Source organism: Chiloscyllium plagiosum, unplaced genomic scaffold (genome assembly GCF_037043375.1).
Source record: "Chiloscyllium plagiosum isolate Xiang-an unplaced genomic scaffold, Cpla_swu_hap1 HiC_scaffold_52, whole genome shotgun sequence".
Classification (NCBI taxonomy): domain Eukaryota; kingdom Metazoa; phylum Chordata; class Chondrichthyes; order Orectolobiformes; family Hemiscylliidae; genus Chiloscyllium; species Chiloscyllium plagiosum.
This window is the reverse complement of record NW_028270190.1, coordinates 31,115,845-31,135,670: the sequence shown is the minus strand read 5'-3', so window position 1 is coordinate 31,135,670 and position 19,826 is coordinate 31,115,845. Positions and strand designations below refer to the sequence as shown.

At 43.3% G+C, this 19,826-nt stretch overlaps 1 protein-coding gene across 2 annotated transcripts in view; it reads right to left on the bottom strand.

Annotated features, from left to right (window-relative positions):
• Nucleotides 1–3,612: 3,612 nt before the first annotated feature.
• LOC122545961 (procathepsin L-like) overlaps nucleotides 3,613–19,826 on the bottom strand; it is a 50,936-nt gene continuing 34,722 nt past the window's right edge. For both annotated transcript variants that reach the window (XM_087985313.1, XM_087985312.1), the window contains exons 5-8: nucleotides 15,602–15,820; nucleotides 8,479–8,644; nucleotides 6,418–6,520; nucleotides 3,613–4,010 (exon numbers count right to left, since the gene is read on the bottom strand). In XM_087985313.1, the coding sequence (XP_087841439.1) occupies nucleotides 3,911–4,010; nucleotides 6,418–6,520; nucleotides 8,479–8,644; nucleotides 15,602–15,820 (588 nt within the window). In that variant the 3' untranslated portion in view covers nucleotides 3,613–3,910. The remainder of the gene's footprint in view (nucleotides 4,011–6,417; nucleotides 6,521–8,478; nucleotides 8,645–15,601; nucleotides 15,821–19,826) is intronic.

Genomic DNA, 19,826 nt, shown 5'->3' with positions numbered 1-19,826 from the left:
CCTGCGCTGTATTCTTCTATGTTCTATGTTCTATGTTTCTCATCAACTGGCTCTTGCTGACAGACTTCATATTGTTATCAGCAAGTTACTAATTATAATTGGAAAACGATATCATTCTTTACACTGTCAAAATTGATCATAGGTTTAAGCATTCCAAACAGGTCACTTATTAATGTTCTCTGCCTCAAGGAGAAAATGACTATTCACTCTATCCTTTCATTGGATCCAGAATTCCTCCATAATTCTTCTAAAACTCCATTTCACTCTCACCTGGGCATTAAGATGTTCCATACTGAAGCTGCCCACAGCTGAATATAAAACTCCAAATGCGTCTTCCAGATAGTTTTTCTAGGTCTGTCACCGCCTCATTGCTTTTATCTTCCACGCCTCGATGTAAAAACCGTAGTATTCTATTCCTTTCTCAATAACTGTTTCACAGTGCCTCACAGCACCAGGTACCCAGGTTCGATTCCAGCCTTGGGCGACTGTCTGTGTGGAGTTGGCACATTCCCCTCCTGTCAACGTGGGTTTCCTCCATGTACCCCGGTTTCCTCTCACAATCTAAAGATTATGTGAATTAGCCATGCTAAAGGGTTCAGGGATGTTTAGATTAGGTGCATTACTCAGGAGTAAATATAAGATAATGGAGTAATGGGAATGGGTATGAGGGGATTTGTGTTTCGAGGGTCAGTGCAGACTTGTGGGGCTGAAAACTCTGTTTCCAAATTGTAGCGATTTCATGATATTCTATGATGTTTCAACTTCCCTGGCAACCATCTGAAATGCAAGCACATTAACCCTGAAGTCTCTCTGCTCCTCTACGTCCAGCGAAGTTGTACCATTCAGTCTGTATTGCCTCTCTGTTCTGTCTATCAAAAAGCATCGTCACCTGTACCTATTTATTGCAATTTATCTGCCAGGTGTCTGCCGATTCTGCCAACATACGAATATTCATTCGAAGATGATCAGTGTCATCCTCATTACTGACAAACCACCTTATCATTTGCGAATCCATGTTCGAGTATTATCCTCTCTGTTGCGTTTGAGATTCTCTTCCTTTTTCTGACAGCTATTATTATCGTGGCATGCATCACATGTCAATCATTTCCTTCCTTATTTTCTCATCAGTATAGTTAGTCATCCAAATTCCTACCATTTTGGATGCCTCAAATTTATTTCTGATGGGCATGCAGTAAGCATGCACACTATCCAACTATATTTCAACTATATTATCCCATTTTTCATGCATTGTTTCTTATCAACGTGCTCCAATTTAGAATTTAGACCCATAACATCGTTCATTTTCCAGATGCAATATTAATCATTGAGTGGTGTTTATATACTTTGAACTGAATATCGAAAATGATTAAGTTGTTATGCTATTGCCTAACTGCTTCTCCACTCTGATGCTCCGCACTTGGCCTGTCTCAGTTTTGTAGGATCAGATACAGTACTGCCCCGTTCTTTGTAGGACTAGAAATGCTCAGTTCTCGGAAGTTCTCCCGCGCACTTTACAGGATTTCACCCCTTCTGACAGCGCACACTCCTGTAATCTATCAGCCACAAAAACAGCCATCCAATCAGATGGAATGCCGGCTGGCGCCAGTGCATGAACTCGTTGCTCCTCACCCCCGCAGCAAGTTGGTCCACAGCAGAAGACAGTTTATTGATCCTTCACGTCCTCAACATTACTAGCCAAAACACCACCTGCACCAAAACCTAGAGAGACTTCCAGACCGACCACTTGAGAATCCATAATGGTATCTACACTATTTTTGGCCACAAAGTCTACCCATCATTATCCTGACCCAGGAGCTGTTATGTTGTATATGCGGTTCAGTGCCATTTGCATATCATTTCCAGTCTGTCCCTTTCCGACGCCACCATATCACAGGAAGCGAAGCCTCACCAATCTTGACCTGGTTCTCTCCATCCTTTCACCCAAATATGCAACCACTCGTTCTAAATAAAAACTCATCAGCTGGCCTCCACCTTGGAGTAGGTAACCAACGACAAGCTGAATGCCAAAACTGTTGGCATCCCCAATGTGACCCTGCAAAACTGGATGATCCAGGATTATCTGCTGTTCGAGAAAGTGGGCGCATGCACCCTCATCGTTTCCGATTGCTGCACTTTCATACCCAACCCCAGTGAGGACATCAGTAACCCAGCCTGGCATATCCAATGCACTACCGCAGTACTGCTCAACCAAAAACCAAAATGGGACCTATGGAACTGGGCAAGAACTGTGGCAGTTTTCCTGATGCACAGCCTTGCTACAGGGATTCATATTGCTCATTACTATCAGCGTCGATATCGCACTTCTTGCATGGCTATTAAAATGTGTTTAAATCGCCAGCGCTTGTGCTTCAAGGTGCTACCCACGTCCCCTTACCATGCATCAATGAAGGCCCACTCGAACAATAACTTTGCAACCGACATGGAATAGGCAGTTTTGGACTCGGACTCCAAATACTACCCAACTGATGCTGGCCCGACCGCGTCAGATAACCCCCTGGTTCTTGCGACACACACCCTTCACCTCAAACCCAGTTAGCAGACAAAAACAAAAAAAGAAGGAATTGTCAGAGAAAAAAAAACTACTCTGCCTGCCCACTAGTTGTTTGCAGAAGCCATGTCGGTTATTAACTAACCACAACATACGCAAAATGCCTCAACTTGACCACAATCAGCTAAGTAACAAAACAGCTAAACAAGCCATTTTCTAAACAGCTTCCAGATTAAATGAATACACTCCTTAGATGATCTGACAAAAGTATTCCTAGCTCACAATAGCATCATCTCTATCGAAGTAATGCAAGGACATCTCCAGTCTCCTCAAGTACTGAACCACACAAAGCCAACCTAGACTGAGTGACACCTGATTCGACGAAGATTGCACACCACCCTGCATAAGCATTGAAACGAGGATACTGGAGATGAGCACCTGCACCAGACGAGGAACGGACAACCCTGTTACAATTACATTCATTTTCCATTCAATATAATTTAATTCATATTGTCTTGGCATTAACAATGCACGACTGGAACACGGATGTAACAGTATGCAAACTATTTATATCTACAACACGGGATAGAGAAACCTGGAATTATCTGTGCAGTGTGTCCATGCTGTACCATTCCTAGCAATTTATCCTGCCCATGATATCGTCAGAAATAAACTAGTATTCGTCTATTTCTCAGATCTGTGTGTGACCTCTTTTAGTCATTGACGATTCTCCACCAATATTGCTTTGCAATACTTAAAATACTCCGTTTACCAGTTTTTCTGTTCAGTTCCAATCAATGGATGAAATTACATTTTCGCATTTGTCTGAACTGAATCTCGTCGGGACACTCCCAGTCTACAGTCAGGCAAGCTTAACCTGTTTCCAGGAGGTTTTCTGGTTAGACTCTGTTCAATTAAGCCTTATTTTCCTCAACAACCCCACTGCATTTATTCAGTCACTGTGCTGGTGTCAAAGAACACAGACTCATCAAATTTTCTCTGCATTTGTTTTCAACGTGGTTTGACAATAGATTTCATAGCAGACAAGACAATTAATTCCGCACAAAGACAAATACGTTCCTTTGGAACAAACAAGCTCTGAAAATGATTGCTGACAGCCTTTATTATATTGTTGGACATCAGCAGTACATGCAGATTATTGTCTTCTACAAGCTGGAGAATGTATTCACTCTATCATTTACAGTGGCTATATGTATCAATCAGACAATGCCATTGGTTTTATATGAAGCGATAGAAATGTGCAAAAATCGTTATTATTTCACTTTTTAAATTTGCAGCAGACAATTAAAGCAATGTCCTTGAATGAGTCAGCATTAACAGAAATGATCCGGTTTATTATTCAGCTGGGATTGATGAAGCTCTGTCTTATCAGTTGGCTCGTTACACGACAGGGTACTGCACAAAACTGGCAATTTCACAGTGATTCCCTCTATCCTTGGCAATTTTGATGTACCCGTCTTCACCCCAGTCTGTTCCCCAGCTGGAAAATAAGAAAATCCGTTGGTGTTGGAATCAAAACGCTAATAAACGAGACATGTTTGGAGAAGCATCTGTTTTAACTCTGGTATACAATTGGAATTATTTTAGGGACTGAATTCTGGAATTACTGAGCTAGATAATTAGATGTAAAGAATAAGTTGCATCAGGCTGGAAAGAGTCAATTGTTTTATTTTACATCAATTGCTGATCTGTACAGTCCGTATGGACTCACTACACAATTTAAAATGGCATGAGGTGAGATCCTTATAAGGGATAGGTCTGCAGCTGGAGTAGATATGAAGGGGAAAGTGAATAGGGACGAGTGAGAGCAGTATATATGGCCTCCTGGAGATTTCCTTCTTGCCGTATGGAGGAGGAGATTTTCTCAGAGTTTTTTTTGCCATCATCGTTCTGAGAGTGCCTGCTACAGGATATAGTCTGTGCAGAGCATGAGTTGATTTGGGCACAGGTTACCCAGTGTCTCCTGAACTGCAACGATACCTCGGCCTTAAAATTTGTTCCATATCCGGTTAACCTGCCCAAATCACATTTCCAGCTTTACCAAACGATTCCAGCACCCATTACACTGTAATACTATCTACCTAATTAAACAACAATGTCTATGCTTTTCTAAGCCACCCACATACTTTTTCCTCTGGGAAATCATGTAGAAATGTGTGTATGTGTCAGTGTGTGTGTGTCTGTGTCTGTGTGTGTGTGTCACTGTGTGTGTATATTCACCCGAACCATAGAACTTATTTAATCAAACATTTTGTATCCAATCTCGCCCTGAAGATGTGACTGCTTCTTCCAAGCCTGACTGCCGTGATTGTAATAACGACAGCCAGCGACGCCTCATGGAATAAATCACTGAAAGGAGTCAGACGGTAGTAGTTGATGGAAAATATTCATTCTCGAGTTCAGTTACTAATGAAGTCCTACAAGGATCAGTTTTGGATCCACTTTTTTTAGTCGATGTTTATATAAATGAACTGAATGAGAGCACAGAAGGATGGTGGATTAATATGCGGATGACATTAAGTACATTAGAGTTGTGGATAGTTACTAAGGATGTATGGATTGCAGAGATAAGTAGATAAGCTGAAGAGCTATGATGAAAGGTGGCGAATGCAGTTTAACGCGGAAAAGTGTGAGGTGATTCGGTTTGGAAGGAATCCAATGTAATGGGCGAATAGTCAGATTCGTGCTTGTGCAGATGAGCACAGAGATCTCGGTGTCGAGGTACATCGATGTTTGAATGTTGCCTCCCAGGTTGATAGGGTTATTGAGATGGCATATGGTGTGTTATCTTTGATTGATAGGGGGATTCAGTTTCGGGAGTAGGAGATCATGCTTCAAGCCGGACTAAACTCTGTTGCAACCACACTCTGGGTAATGTGCACAGTTCTGGTCACCATATTACAGGAAGAATGTGCATGCTTTGGAACGGGTTCAGATGAGATTTACTGGGAAATCGCCAGGTTTGGAGGGAGATATTAAAAGGAAAAGCTGAGGGAGTTAAGGCTGTTTTCGTTAGGAAAAAGTTTGAGAGGTGAATTAATTGAGACACAAAAATTAATTAAAATATTTGATAGGTTGGATAGTGAGTGGCTTTTTTTCCTTGAATGGCGATAGCTGGCAGGAGGGCTTTAGAATCAACAGTGATAGATATTGGACAAATGTCAGTGGTAGTTTCTTTCCTCAGATTGTTGTAGGAGCTTGGAACTCTGCCTGCAACAGTAGAGGTATTGCCACATTTCAGAGTATTTAAATGGTCATTGGTCAGGCATATGGACGAGAATGGAATAGTGTTTGTTACATGGGCTTCAGATTGGTTCCACAGGTCGGCCCAACATCGAGTGTTAAAAGGCATGTACTGGGCTGTAAAGTTCTATGTTCTATGTTCCATAATTGGGGCTGTTAATCTGATCCCATCAGTGCTCTAGTGACAAGTGATTCGAGGTTTGTCATTGTTTCCCTGTGAACAGGTTGTACAGTTGGGTTTGGGATCTGACTTTTCCGCCCATTTCCCGAGTAAATTGTCTTTTGTTGTGTATAGCTGTTAATTTTAACCGTATGTTTGTAATTTGTACTGGTAAGTTTAAAAAATGGTTGTGATTCAGGGATAATGACACTCTGATGCCTGCCTCTGTATGAAGCAATCCTTCAGTCAAGAACCGTACACTTGTAAGTGCAGCGTTACTTGGTGATGGGATACCTGCCTCAGACGTGTTTTTAGATATCATCTCAGACAGCACAACCATTAAGCATTCACTTCCAGATAAACACAGTGTTACGTGCTCGCTGAACAGATACACAGTTTGCAGCACAGAGACAGGAAATTCATTCCATGTCACTGTCCCTTCTCCATCTATGATCAGGTGTTTATTATTTCATACAGTACGGACCTGTTTTTAACCAGCCAATAGTTCATTCCATCCTCAATTCCAAAACCAACCACCAGCACTTCATTGGTTACATATCCATTGCAATTTTCATCATAGTAAACTCCTGTAAGGAGACACATATTAAATGGTTTATCTGTGAAATATTCAATTCGTGTTAATTTAGCTTTGATTAATGAACACTGACATGTCTGTTTTTACTAACTGTCTTCAAATTGATCGTCCTCACTCCGCACCATTACATCTGTTGACTTTAATCAATGTTTCCCAATGACATTGCCTCTGCCATTCTCACTTCCTCTCGGCACATCCTTCAGAGTCATAGAGTTTTATAGCGTAGAAATGCTTCGATCCTTCGATCGAAATCGTCCATGCTGAGCACATAACCTCAACCAATCTAGTCCTATTTTCCAGCACTTGGCCAATATCCATGTAAACCATTCCTGTTCATGTACCCATCCAGATGCCTTTTCTAATGTTGTATTTGTATCACTCTCCACCACTTCCTCTGGTATTTCATTCCAGACACGTACCATGCTCTGTGTGCAAACATTGCTCCGTAGATAACTTTTAAACCTTTCCTTTCTCACCTTAAACATATGGTCTCTCGTTTTGGACTCTCCTTCTCTTTATTCGTCCCATACCCATTATTGTTTATGAACCTCCACAAGCTCACCCTTCAGTCTCTGTCTTACCAGCGAACAAGGCTGCAGCCTTCTCAGCCTCGGGCAAAAGTGAGGACTGCAGATGCTGGAGGTCAGAGTCCAGATTAGACTTATGCTGGAAATGCCAATGTCCTGTGCAGCTGGAACATGACATCCCAAAGCATATACGCAATGCACTGACGAATGCTGCTTTCACTACCCTGTCTCCGTGTGACTCCAAAATCATGTAACTATGCACGCGGGCCCCGAGGTCTTTTTTTTTAAAATAACACTCCCTCAGGCCCTGAAACTTACTGCATACATTTCTTTACTTTCTTTAATTGTCTCCATTCCTTTCCTGCTGGCACTGGACCACCATCCCTTTTCTTAATTAATTTCCTTGTTCCACCCAATCACAGACTCTCAGTTTTTCAATTGAAGGTCCGACCTTGATTACAATCTTCCATTTTTTAATAATTTTTGCTGTTGTTTTTATATCGATGATTGATATAGTATCTTGCTGAGATTACTTTCGATGTAGAAATAATTTACCAGACATTTGCAGAACACACTGACCATGGTATCTGACCGTGTGAAACATCGGTTTGCTGCCATGTGTGTTAACACATTCTGTTAACTTACAAAATCCTACACCTGGAGTAATGAAGGAGCTCCACTCTGCAATCAGTATTTTCCAGTTTGTCTCCAATTGTGGGTTGTACAGTAGAAGTGCTTTGTGATTTGAAATGTTGATGAAGTCAATAGGGAATAGTCCTGCACATGGAGACGACCTGTGTCATAATCACAAGGAAGCTATGCAGGCGTCCACCTCCCTGTTCAGACCACCGTCTTTGCAAGTCATCTCGCGTTGCCACACGAGAGGACATCAAGAACAGAATAGAAACAGCTGCTGAGAGAGGAGGTGGAGCAGAGAGTGAAGGACTCTCAGCAGGACGCGAAGAGATTTCAAGTCGAAGGTCTCGCCCTTCCTCTTAATCCAGATACAGTGAGTGTAGCGTCTTCAGTTTACAATTAATAAAACGCTGACTTGTGCAGACAGTCAGCAACACATCAGGACAGTTACACCTCACTATCAGTTCTCTTAGCTATAGCACAACGTTTTGAGCTATTTGCATTACTCTGAATGGGAGCAGGTCCATTTCTCATTACCATTCATGAGCTCAACTTGTAGCATGGTCTAGCTTTAACTCGATGATATCTGACAGAACTGGACGGCATGTAACAGGGGGGAGTGTAGGCAGGAACAAGGCTAAGGTTCATGGTCCATGGTGAACCTTGCATTAATATTAATACCAAAATAGTGACAGTAAATGTATCTGTAGATGTATGATTTCTAATACCTTTTCTTGAACAGTCGATAATCTGATTCAAAGACATCATCCAGTGCTCTGCGAGTTACCTCCTTTATAATGTTGAAAGGATTTCAGACTTGCATTAATCACAACAGACATCGGTCCTATCTCTCTCACTGCTTGTTCCAATGCTGCCTCGCCTCCCCAAACCCATTTGCGGTCAGTGATTTTAGCAGCAATTTTATCTGGCTGAAATTTGCAGTAGCGTCCATGCTATAATTTAAATAAGATGTTCAAAATGAATACTCATTAAGATCATAACAAAACTAATTTTTCTTTGCTTGACACTTTACTGCATTCTGACTTTGGCTGCCAATTTATTTTCCCAAACCTGTGCGATATTTGTTCACTATTTGTTTAGAAAAATGCACATTTTGCGCGACTTTGCACGAAACAAACCGTTTGTTCCAACTCGTCCACACCAGTCACATATCCTGACGTATTGTCGTCCCATTTTCGACCACTTGGCCCTGAACATTTCCAATCCATATACCCATCGCCGTACCTTTATAACTTTGTAATTGTACCAGCCTCCACCACTTCTTCAGGCAGGTCATTCCATACATACGTGATCCTCGGTGTGAGACAGTTACAACTCAGATCATTTTTAGGGTTTTCTTGAGTCAAACTTAATATTTATTGCTCAATGTATTCGAAACATTCTACAGTGAGACCAAGCAATGGTATTACAAATGACTTGAAATGTGAGAAAATAAAAAAAAGTACTTTGTCTTGACAACTCAATATCCCAATCAAGCTCACCATCTAGTTAGCTCATACGGAAACTACATTAGAAAGAGTTGAGCCTCTTCACAGTTTTCAGTCGATTCATCTGAAACTTGTGATCATACAGTTGTGAATTAAATTCTTCACATGCAGATAAACGTTTCCCAAACCGTCAATAATTACACCATTAGAGTCATTGGATTACAACTAATTCGTATTAGTCTCAGTATCTATTCAAATATTTCCCCATTCATCTTCAGGCTCTGCTTTCTAGGTTTGGACTCTGATCCCATGGCTAAAACATTTTGCTCTTCACCCGCTTCATGTATGTCATGATTTTTTAAACCTTGATAATGTCACCCCTCAGCATCTGTTCCTCCGCTTGGAGAAAAGCCCCAGACTATTCTGTCTCTCCCGATAACTGAAACCCAATCCCAGCAACATCCTTGTCAATATTTTCTGCATCCTGTGAAAGTTAACAACATCCTCCCTTTAACAGAACAACCAAACGTGTGTACAGTTTTACAAAAGTGGCCTCGCCAATGTCCTGTACAGCTGCAATATGACGTCCCAATACCTGTACCAATGTTTTGAACAATAAAGGTAACTGTGCCAAATTCCTCCTTCACCATCCTATCTGTCCTCGGCTCGACTTCCAAGGAACTATACACCTGCACCCCTCGGACTTTCTGTAAATTCTTGCATGTTGGAAATGATGGAGTATATTGATTGTCTAAAGTATGGCCTCGATACCCGTATTTAAACGGAAATTGGAAAATTATAAATGTGGTGACTTTGCTACTCTCTGATGGTCAATAATTTTCAATTACTTCTCACCAATGTTGCAGTTACTTCAGTTTCAGGACACAGGGCAGAACATGACGCTAACTCTGGGGTGAGATTGATACTGGGAGTGATATCGAAATGGGTGGGTGTGTGTAGCAGGAGGAAGTGCCACAAACACCGAGATTTAATTCCAAAATGGATTAAAATGTCGTTGTGGCATTCTGTGTCAGCGTTCATTCAAACTTGGCTTGAAGAAGATGTGATGAGCTGCCTTCCAGAACATTTGCAGAAATTTTGATCGGTCCTATTCTGTCGAGAGGGAGTTCAAGGCTTTTGACCCAAAGTCGGTGATGGAATGACAATAAATTTCTGAGCAGGAATGGTGAGTGATTTGAGGTGATGTTGCAGGGAGTGGTGTTAACTGTATCTACTATGGTCCTTGGCAGAAGTGGTCTTCGGGTTGGAAGGTTCTGTCCACAGTCCATCGGTCAACTTCACAGCTGTAGCTCGTGGATTGTATATACTGCTATCACTTTGTGATGATATTGGAGGGAATAAATATTTGTGGATTTGATGCCAGACAAATGCAGTGAATGTCCTGGATGGTGTCAAATCTGCTCAGTGTCAAACATAGAACATTGAACAGTGCAGCACAGTGCAGGCCCTTCGGAACCCAATGTTGTGCCAAACATTTATCTTAATCTAAGATCAACCTTTATACACACCTCTCAAATTGCTGCCGTGCATGTGCTTGACCAGCAGCCGCTTAAATCTTCTTAATGTCTCTGACTTTACGACCAAAGCTAGCAGTGCAGTCCACGCATCAAAAACTCTTTGCGGAAATAACCAACCTTTGATATCTTCCCTTTACTTTCTCCAGTGACCATAAACAAATTACCTCTCCTGGCAGCCTTTTTCCTGGGTAAACGTCTCTGGTTACTTTCCACTTCTTTATCCAACCCAATTATAAAAAAGCAACAATCCTTAATCAAAAATATTTCTCCATACAATCCAAAATCATATATCTGCGAACATTTTTCAGTACCTTGCTGACCACAGACGTATACCTACCTAGACAATAATTTCCAGGTTTTTTCCCTATTTACTTCCCTGAAGAGAAGTACAATATATGCCTCCCTCCAAACATGAAGAACTACCATGGAGAGGTTGGATTCAAAGATCATTGCCAGAGTTGCAGCAATCTCATTCCGCACTTCTCGTAGGAAATGTGGATATATCTGATCCGGCCCTCGAGATTGAGTCATACTCATGCTTTCCAGAATTTCCACCATATCCACATTCTTAATATGAATCTGCTCAAGCCTATTAAGCTCTTCCCCAGTATTCTCTCTAACATCAAGCTCCCTCTCTCTCATGAATACAATAGCAAAAAACTCATTTTGCTCCTTCTCTATCTCGCCACGCACAGTGCTTAAGTTTATCCACTGGCTTGGATCCAGCTTACGCTCTCTCAGACCATTCTCTTATTCCTAATGTACGCGAGCAAAACATTTGGATTTTTCCAAATCCTTTCGCCAAGGCTTTTTCATGCACCAACCAGCTTTCCTCAATCCATTTTTGAGTTCTTTCCTTTCGACCCTGGAATCTTCAAAATTTGCGCCAGATCCCGCTCTTCTGCTCTTACCATCCAGGGCTCCTTTTCTTTCCAATTCCACACCGGTCTCATTGGGACAAAGTTATTCAACACAGCAAAAAGATGCTCCACATTTCTGTTGTGCATTTCCGTAAAGCAATTATTCTTAATTTACACTCCACAGGTCCTGTCTAAGAGCAGTAAAACATCCCGTCCCCAGAAAAATATCCCTCTCATCCAGTCAGTTCCTATTCCTCTCCATGACGACCGCAAAGTTGAGGCATTTATGCTCTCTGTCACCAAAATGCTCGCCACCGAGATATCTGACACCTGGCCTGCGAATTGCCTCGCACCAAATCCAATATGGCCTCCCCAGTCGGCATATCGACTTCTTGCGTCAGGAATACTTCCTGGAAACACCTAACAAAATCATTTCCATCCAGATAATCTGCACCACGGATGTTCCAATTAATATTGGGGAATTTCAAATCACCCTTATCAGCAATTCTGTTCTATCCGCTCGTTTCCAAGATCTACTGCCCAATCTGTCCAATGGCTATAGCAGACAACCAATAAAATAACTGTTTCTTTCTTTGTTGTCGGAGCTGCAGTCATCCAAGGAAGTGCAAGTATTTCACCATATCCTTGGTTTTTGTTTAGTTGATGGAAAGGCTTCAGAGATGTTGATAGTGTGCGATTCAGTAATGGTTAAATTCTCTCCCATGTTGGATTATGTCATTGTCTGGCACTTGTCTGGTGAGAATGTTATTTGTCATTTATCTTCGCAAGTGGAGATATTGTCCAAACTTTGCCGCATTGTACACAGATTTCATCAAAATGTGATGAATTCAAATGGTGCTGACAATCGTGTAGATTTTCCCTCTGCGTACCTTTTGGATAGAAGGCCAGTGACGAATCAGCTGAAGATGGTTGTACCAAGAAGGCTACACTGAGGAACTCCGATCGACATGGCCTGAGCAGAAAGATATCAAATAACTGCAAACACCTTCCAGTGTGTTCGATATAATTACAACTAAAGGAACCTTTTCTTCCAATTCCCATTCACTCCAGATTTTCTTGATGGAAAGGGGTGTCATTCACACTGTAACTCTTGAGATCATTTCGTTTCCCCAACTGTGGACTGTAAATTAGGGACTAAAGGTTTAATGAAACACAAGCCGAGTATTCGTGCTGGACTCCAAACTGAGGCTGCCAAATTGGCAATTTATAAGACTGAGCAGTTCTGATCCCAATGCCAATATAATTCATTCAGGGGTGAGGAAGGTGCTCAACATGAGAGGAGAGGACAACGATATGCAAATGTGTTCAGCATTGTTTGTAGATTTAGGGGTCGGGAAATATCAAGTACCAGTTGAGGAAGAATACACCTGCTGATATGTGACCTTACTGCACCACACCCCACCCCAGCCAAACACACCCCTACACAAAGCTGTGTTGTGATCGTCACCTCCCCTCCTCACTCAATCACTTACTGTTGGTCTGTTACCCAAGCTCAATACCAGCCCTCAGATTGTTGTTGTACTGAATGTTACTGCATTCCTGTTGAGCAGGGCCACTGGCCTCTGGCTGGTAATGACCACTCCTTGGGGCTATCATTTGTGCAGAGCCCTTCTCTTGTCCAGCTTCGTGCCCGAGTGACAATACGTACACTGGGGCTTCATGAAAAGAGGAGACTCTGTTCATGTTGACTCGCCAGCCAGTGAGTGAGAGGCCATCACCTCCATAAAACATAGCCAGAGAATAGGTTTAGTTTAGAGTGATGCCCAGTCACCAGATCACGTACGCCTGTCACATGAAGAGAGTGTTTCTTTCATTCAGTTGTCTATTTGGCCAATGAAACGCTGGATTTTGGAGAGCAGAGTGGATGGGCAGACAATGAACTTAAACTCTGCGTGGCCTCAGATTACCACAGGAACAAGTAAATAATGTTGACACAAACCCAAAACAAAAGCAACAGCTGTCCTGGATAATAACGCACAAGTCATCTACAATAATCCAGACATGAGAGTGTGGAAGAGCTGGGGTAAGGACTTGAAGAATGAACTGAAGAACAAGCTGAAACTGTGTGGCACTGAGACAAAGAGCTGGGATTTGCTAGCAAGAGGCTGATCCCAATCAAATCCAATACTCGGGGAAATTGTGACGTGTAGAAAGACAACAACAGCTTCTGGTGGAACAACATCAACCGTAAAGCCACTTACACAAAAAAAGTCTCCTGAGTAAAGATTCAAGCCAAGTTTCTTAATTACACACAATATGCCAAATGTCAACCCAGCAAGTTGCACGGTAAATGACATTCCTAAAGAGTAAACACCTCTCTTAACAAAGGACCATATTTACACACAGACCTACCAACGACTTGAGCACATAATTCGAAGATTTCTCATCAAACGTTTATAACTTCTTATAGCTCACACTCCAAACGTAAGTTGTTCCATTTCATGTAAAATTGCAACTTATATTAGAGTGACTGACCAGCCCGATGGGGCATATGGGAGAAGCAGACAGACTAAAATAATTATCTTTATTCCTGACTCTTCAGATCTGTACTTCGCAGTGTTAGTACGTTACTGTTATAGTGGATGGTGCACGTACCCGTCTGAAGGACAGAACATGCTCAATGTTACGTTCATTCAGCTGAACGTCACATCCACATACTAACTCACAGTATCAGAGAATACTCAGAGTGTAGAAAGTGCCCATTCGGCCCTACCTTTTCCTAGTAATCCTGCGTCTCCCATGGCTTGCATACCTAACCTATAATTCCCTGCGCACTATGGTTAGCTTAACATAGACAATCCCCTAACCACCACATCTTTGAACTGTGGGAATGGTGAACATTAATTCACAGAAATGGAAGTACTCTTAACTCCTCAGACCGATTGTCTGAGGGTACGAGGTGTAGTGTCAAGATGTAGGAGAGCATTCCAAGGTCAGGTTGAGATGACTGGGAGTGCTGAAAGATTATATAGTCCTTGCTAAGTGCTCCATCATGAACATGCTGGTCAGGCATGTGTCCCGTTCTCTCTCACCGTCGGAATGAATGTCGCCCAATCTTTGGTAGCATCTTGACTCCGCTGATGCCTTGGTCACAAAGAGGTCTTGATGTACCTCAGCAAAGTAGATGCCACTGATGCTGCTGGGCTTGACATTGGTCCAAACTCGATTCTGTTGTTCCCACGAGGCTGCTTTAGATATCGCTTACTAATGCAGCCACTGCAGTTGCTGCCGGTTCTTGTACTGGGCCGAAGCTCCATTGCTATCTCCATGAATCTGTGATGGCGACATGCACTGACAGGAACCCAAACTCACCTTTTCCAAATCTCCATGAATCTGTGCTTGATACAGATTATGACCGGAACCCGAAAAAACCTTTCCCCTCTCTCCATGAATCTGCGCTGGATAGCGATACTGACAGAACCCAAACTAATCTTCACTCTGCCTCAATTAATCTATGATGGATGCAGTAATGACAGGAAACCAAACTCACCTTTTCTGCCTCCTTGAATCAGAGCTGGATACATATACTGATAGGAAACAAAACTCACCTCCGCTTTGCCTCCATGAACCTCTGCTGGATACAGACACTGACAGAAAACTGACCCACTTGCACCCTACCTCCATGAATCTGTGCTGGATGCTCATGCTGCCAAAATCCTAGACTCACCTCCACAGCTAATTTTGTGAATCTATGATACATACAGATATTATCATGAACAAAAACAGAGCTCATCTGTTGCCTGCACGAAACTGTACTGAATATGGACACTACCAGGGACGTAGACTCATCACCGCCTGAGCAGCCATGAATTAGCGTCAGGACAGGAGCCATCAGGAACCAAAACTCTCTCGGCTATCTCCGTTGTGAGTCCATGCTGCTCGACACACTCACAGATTTCGCTGCTCTTCACTAAGAGGTAATTAAATTAAAAACCCAAGAAAATTTACAAGCGAACGCAGACAGGAGAGAAGAAATAAAATAAAACGAAATGAGAATGAATCCCGACTCCACCACAACCTTACTAGAAGTCTTGGGGATTTACCTTTCCTATGTAAGGGTAAGTTTCAGCAGAGTTGATGCCTTGAAGTTGAATCACCAGAACAAAGGCTTCCAATGCGGTTGAACCAGAGCATCCAATAGGTCCTTTTCTACAATCAATCAGATTCTGTTCACTGAGAGAAATCAGTTTTCCATGCCTTTTTGCCCACTGTCCTTCTATGGCACCAGTTGCACTGAAAGCCCAGTCAGAATGACATTGACCCTAGTGTTGACAGAAACATAACCACATTAAATCATATTGATCTAAAAACGATATCCAGTTTGCATCTACATTCATATGGAACACAGTCTCACACTCATGTTCTTCGTCTAAATGTTTGTTCAAGTTTCTCAGAATTACACAGAATCTGTGAATATCGGTGTGCCTCGGTTCGGATTTGATTCGATTTATGCATTGTCACGTGTCGCGAACAACAGTGAAACCCTTTGTTTATGAGCAATATAGGCACGAGGATGCGAGGATGAAGTAGACGAGGATGAAGAGATCAAAAAAGACTTGGAAAATGGTACATTGCAGAGAGTGGGCACAAGGCAAATTCAATGTCAGCAAGATCAGTATGATTTGAACAAGAGAGTCTCATAACCGTCCAATAACAGCTGGGGAAAAGCTGTTCCTGCACCTGCTGGTGGATGTGTTCAAGCTTCAGTGTCTTCTACCTGACGGAATGCATGTAAGGAGTACATTACCGGGGTGAGTTAGGTCCTTGGTGATGTTGCCTGCAATTTCGTGGCAGCGAGATGTGTAAGTGGAGTTCATTAATAGAGTATTCGATTCCATAATGGCCTGGGCTGCGCACACAACCTTTAGTAGTTTGTTATGATCCAGAGCTTCGCAATTGCCATACATGGCCTTCCGGACCCAGACAGTATGCGCTCAAAGGTGCAACTGTCGAAGTTAGTGAGGGTCCTTATGCACATGCCAAAATTCCTGAGCTCTCTGAGGAAGAAGTGGCGTTGTTGTATATTTTCCAACGGCACAAACACATGGTATTTCCCGGAAAGATTGTCCATTATGATCAGTCTAGGAAATTTGACATTTTCCATTCTCTCAACCTCATTCCCATTGATGGAGATGGAAGCGTGTTGTTCTCCTTTCCTTCTGAAGTCAATTATGTGCTATTACATTTTACCAAAATTGAGAGAGAGAAACGCTATTCTCATTGCACCACGTCAAGGATCTCTCTATCTCCCTTCTGTCTTTTCATTAATCGTTGTCAAATTTCCCTCCTGTTACAGTGCTGTCGTCAGTGAATGTATAGATGGTGTTCGTTCGGGATTCGTGGGTGTAAAGGGAGTACAGTAACTGGTTGAGCACTCATTATTTGGGGGACGCAAGTGGTGAAGGTTATTCGGGAGAAGGTGCAGTTGCCTTTCTTCAATGATTGGTATCTGTGGGACAGACAGCTGCGGATCCAGTTGAAGAGGATAAAATCATGACCAATGTCACAGGGTTTTGAGTTCAATGTGGAGAGGATAAAATTGTTGAAGGCAGAGGGGTAGTCAATGAGCAGGAGTCTGACAAAAGTGTCCTTTTCCAGATGTTCAAGGGGTGCAGGGCGAGAGATATTTCACCCACTGTGGACCTGTTACTTTAAAAGGCAAATTTTAAGTGACCGAGGCAGGCTGGGAGAATGGAGTTGATGTGGACCCTCACCAGCTTCTCGAAGCACTTCATGATTATTGTGCTCAGGCCACTGGTCGGTCGTCATTAAGGAACAATGCATGAGTTTTGTTTCCTCACTTACGAAGATGATGGTGGTCTTCTTGAAGCAGGTTGTGACTTCAGCTTGTAGAAGAGAGAGTTTGAAGATGTCGGAGAATTTCCCGCTAGCTGGTCCACACTGGAGCTGAGTTCCTGGCGGGGACAGTGTTTAGGCCAAGCAGCGTCCTTAGGGTTATTCCCAGGAGGACTGATCTGATTTCTACAGCAGTGACTAACAACTTGAAGCATTGACATGTAAGAGGATTATTTGATGATGTAAAGTATCCTTACTAGCAAAACTTGTCCCATTATTCAATTTCCCCTCTTGACAAATTCACAAAATGCATTGGCTATCTAGGGAACATGGCATGGCTCTCAGAGAGGGACAGGATGAACGCTGTTTCCGATTTGTTACAAACGACCATGGTGTTCGATCAGACCAAATAGCATCTCAGGGCAAGATGCACAGGCTCCTGTTGTATGGGCCTTGCCCATGAACTTTGGCATCTGGCATTTGTTTGTCCACAGTCCAGGGATCGACCATAGTCTGGTGCGGGGGCGGGGGTGCGGGGGGCGGGGGGTGCGGGGGGAGTTGTCTTTGCGTATGCAATCCAGAGACTTGGTTTCAACTCCAAAGTGACCAGTTACCAGTTCGGGGATTGGGAACTGTTGTCACAGGAAGAAGAGTTTGAAATTCTTCACTTCTGAGGGCTGTGCGTTGAGAAGTCTGGGAGATTGCAGTTGTGAGCGAGGATGGGTGATAACACTAGATGCAATGGTGAATAAAATGAATCTTGGATGGGAAGGGATTCCATAAAGTTGTTGGATGAGGTGTGACGGTGTTAGCAGCACAGCCTTACCTCTGCAAACCTTGTTCCTCTACCTTCAACATGCGACACCAGGCTCTCAGTACACACATTGATCCGATGTAACCATGTCATTCGGCATCATGGTGCTGCAGTTATATTAAGCCTTCTCTCCACCGAGAGAGAAACAGCCAAGTGGAAGGTCAAGCTGATACCACTTATCGAAAAGGATCAAATAACGTACGAGGTTTGTCACGCTTGCCACGAAACCTCCCTTTCCTTCATTGTTTCAGATTTAATGAATACCGGTTACTGTGTTGGGCAGGAAGGATCGGACTCCTTGTTGCTGCCTGTTAGCCCTGCAGTGGTTTGTTCAGTCAGCCTCGCAGCATTTCTGTCTGGCGGGGGTGAGGGAGCTCTGGCAATGCTGAGAAGAACTGGGCAGCAGTTTGCAGGTGGAGACTCAGCCACTTCTATGACATCTTGAGTCTGGGTCTTCGGAGTGACCTGTATGTGCTTCCTCCTCCAGCAGGGCACTGTCCCTATTACTTGTGATTAGAAAGTGGCACCTCGACTACAGGCCTGTGGAGCAGTGGGCGATGGGGTACAGCTTTGTGGCCATAGCCAGCAGACTGTACGGGTGCTGGGTCTGCTTCTCCATTGCAACTGCCAAACTGTCCTTGGAGGTTAGATGATTCATTGATTGGGATATCTGGGTTGCTACAGTGTATCTGCATCCCTGTCGTCTTTCAAGTGTACATCTCTGTCTGCTGCATCTGCTGTTCCCTGGTAAATGTCGATGTTTGCCGACACCACGGTCTCTTCTGCCCGTACCGGGTCGCTGGCAGCCCTCCGAGTGCTGTGGGAAATGACACAGTGAGGGGCTTACCAAACTGTGCTCCCACACCCTCAACAGCTCATATTCCCAGGGAGCTGAGGGTGTGTGCTGGACGCAGCCTCACTGATATTTCCTCTGAGACCACAATACTTTCATGCTCAGAGAACGAGGAGGTGTCTTCTTTCCCTGCGGAGCGAGAGGAGATGCTGACGGAACCGACAGAACACGAGAGACAGAAGTTTCAGGGACCAATGCAAAGAGACACTGAAGAATTAATGAGACTGACAGAGCGCAAACAAAGGAGTGATGAGTGGTATTTACTCGCTCAGTGGAATGTGAGTGTATCATGTTTTCTTGTGAGAAACAGGAATCACTCCTCACAGGTTGAGGAATCTGGTGTCAGACACCTCTCCACCAATCGAAGAGCTTTCTGCCCTCCAGTGTTCTCTCATCTCCTGGAATGCCAGAAAGGGAAGGATTGAGTGAGAGATTTAAGTTTTGCATGGCTGTTGGTGTTGGTACATGCGGGAGGTATTCCGAGGTAGTGAAGTGGCAAAGCCGATGTGATGTTGGTTTTGAAGATGAGGAAGACGTCAGTGACAGCATGAATCTGGGTAGGAGGGGGTGCTGGGGCTGGGATAGAGTGTGTCGGAGGGGGAAGGTGAGTGGTCACAGCGATTCTGACACATAGCATTTTTATGGCAATGTTGGTTATTTTTCTGTACCATTCTCTGGCATGTTCGAAAGCATTCCTATCTGAGCAGGGCAAGGTTACCATGCTCGTGCTCATGTGGGTTCACAGCAGCTTTTTCATAATGGCCCAGCTCCCAGGATATCGGGCGCTAATCAGGAATCTATTGAA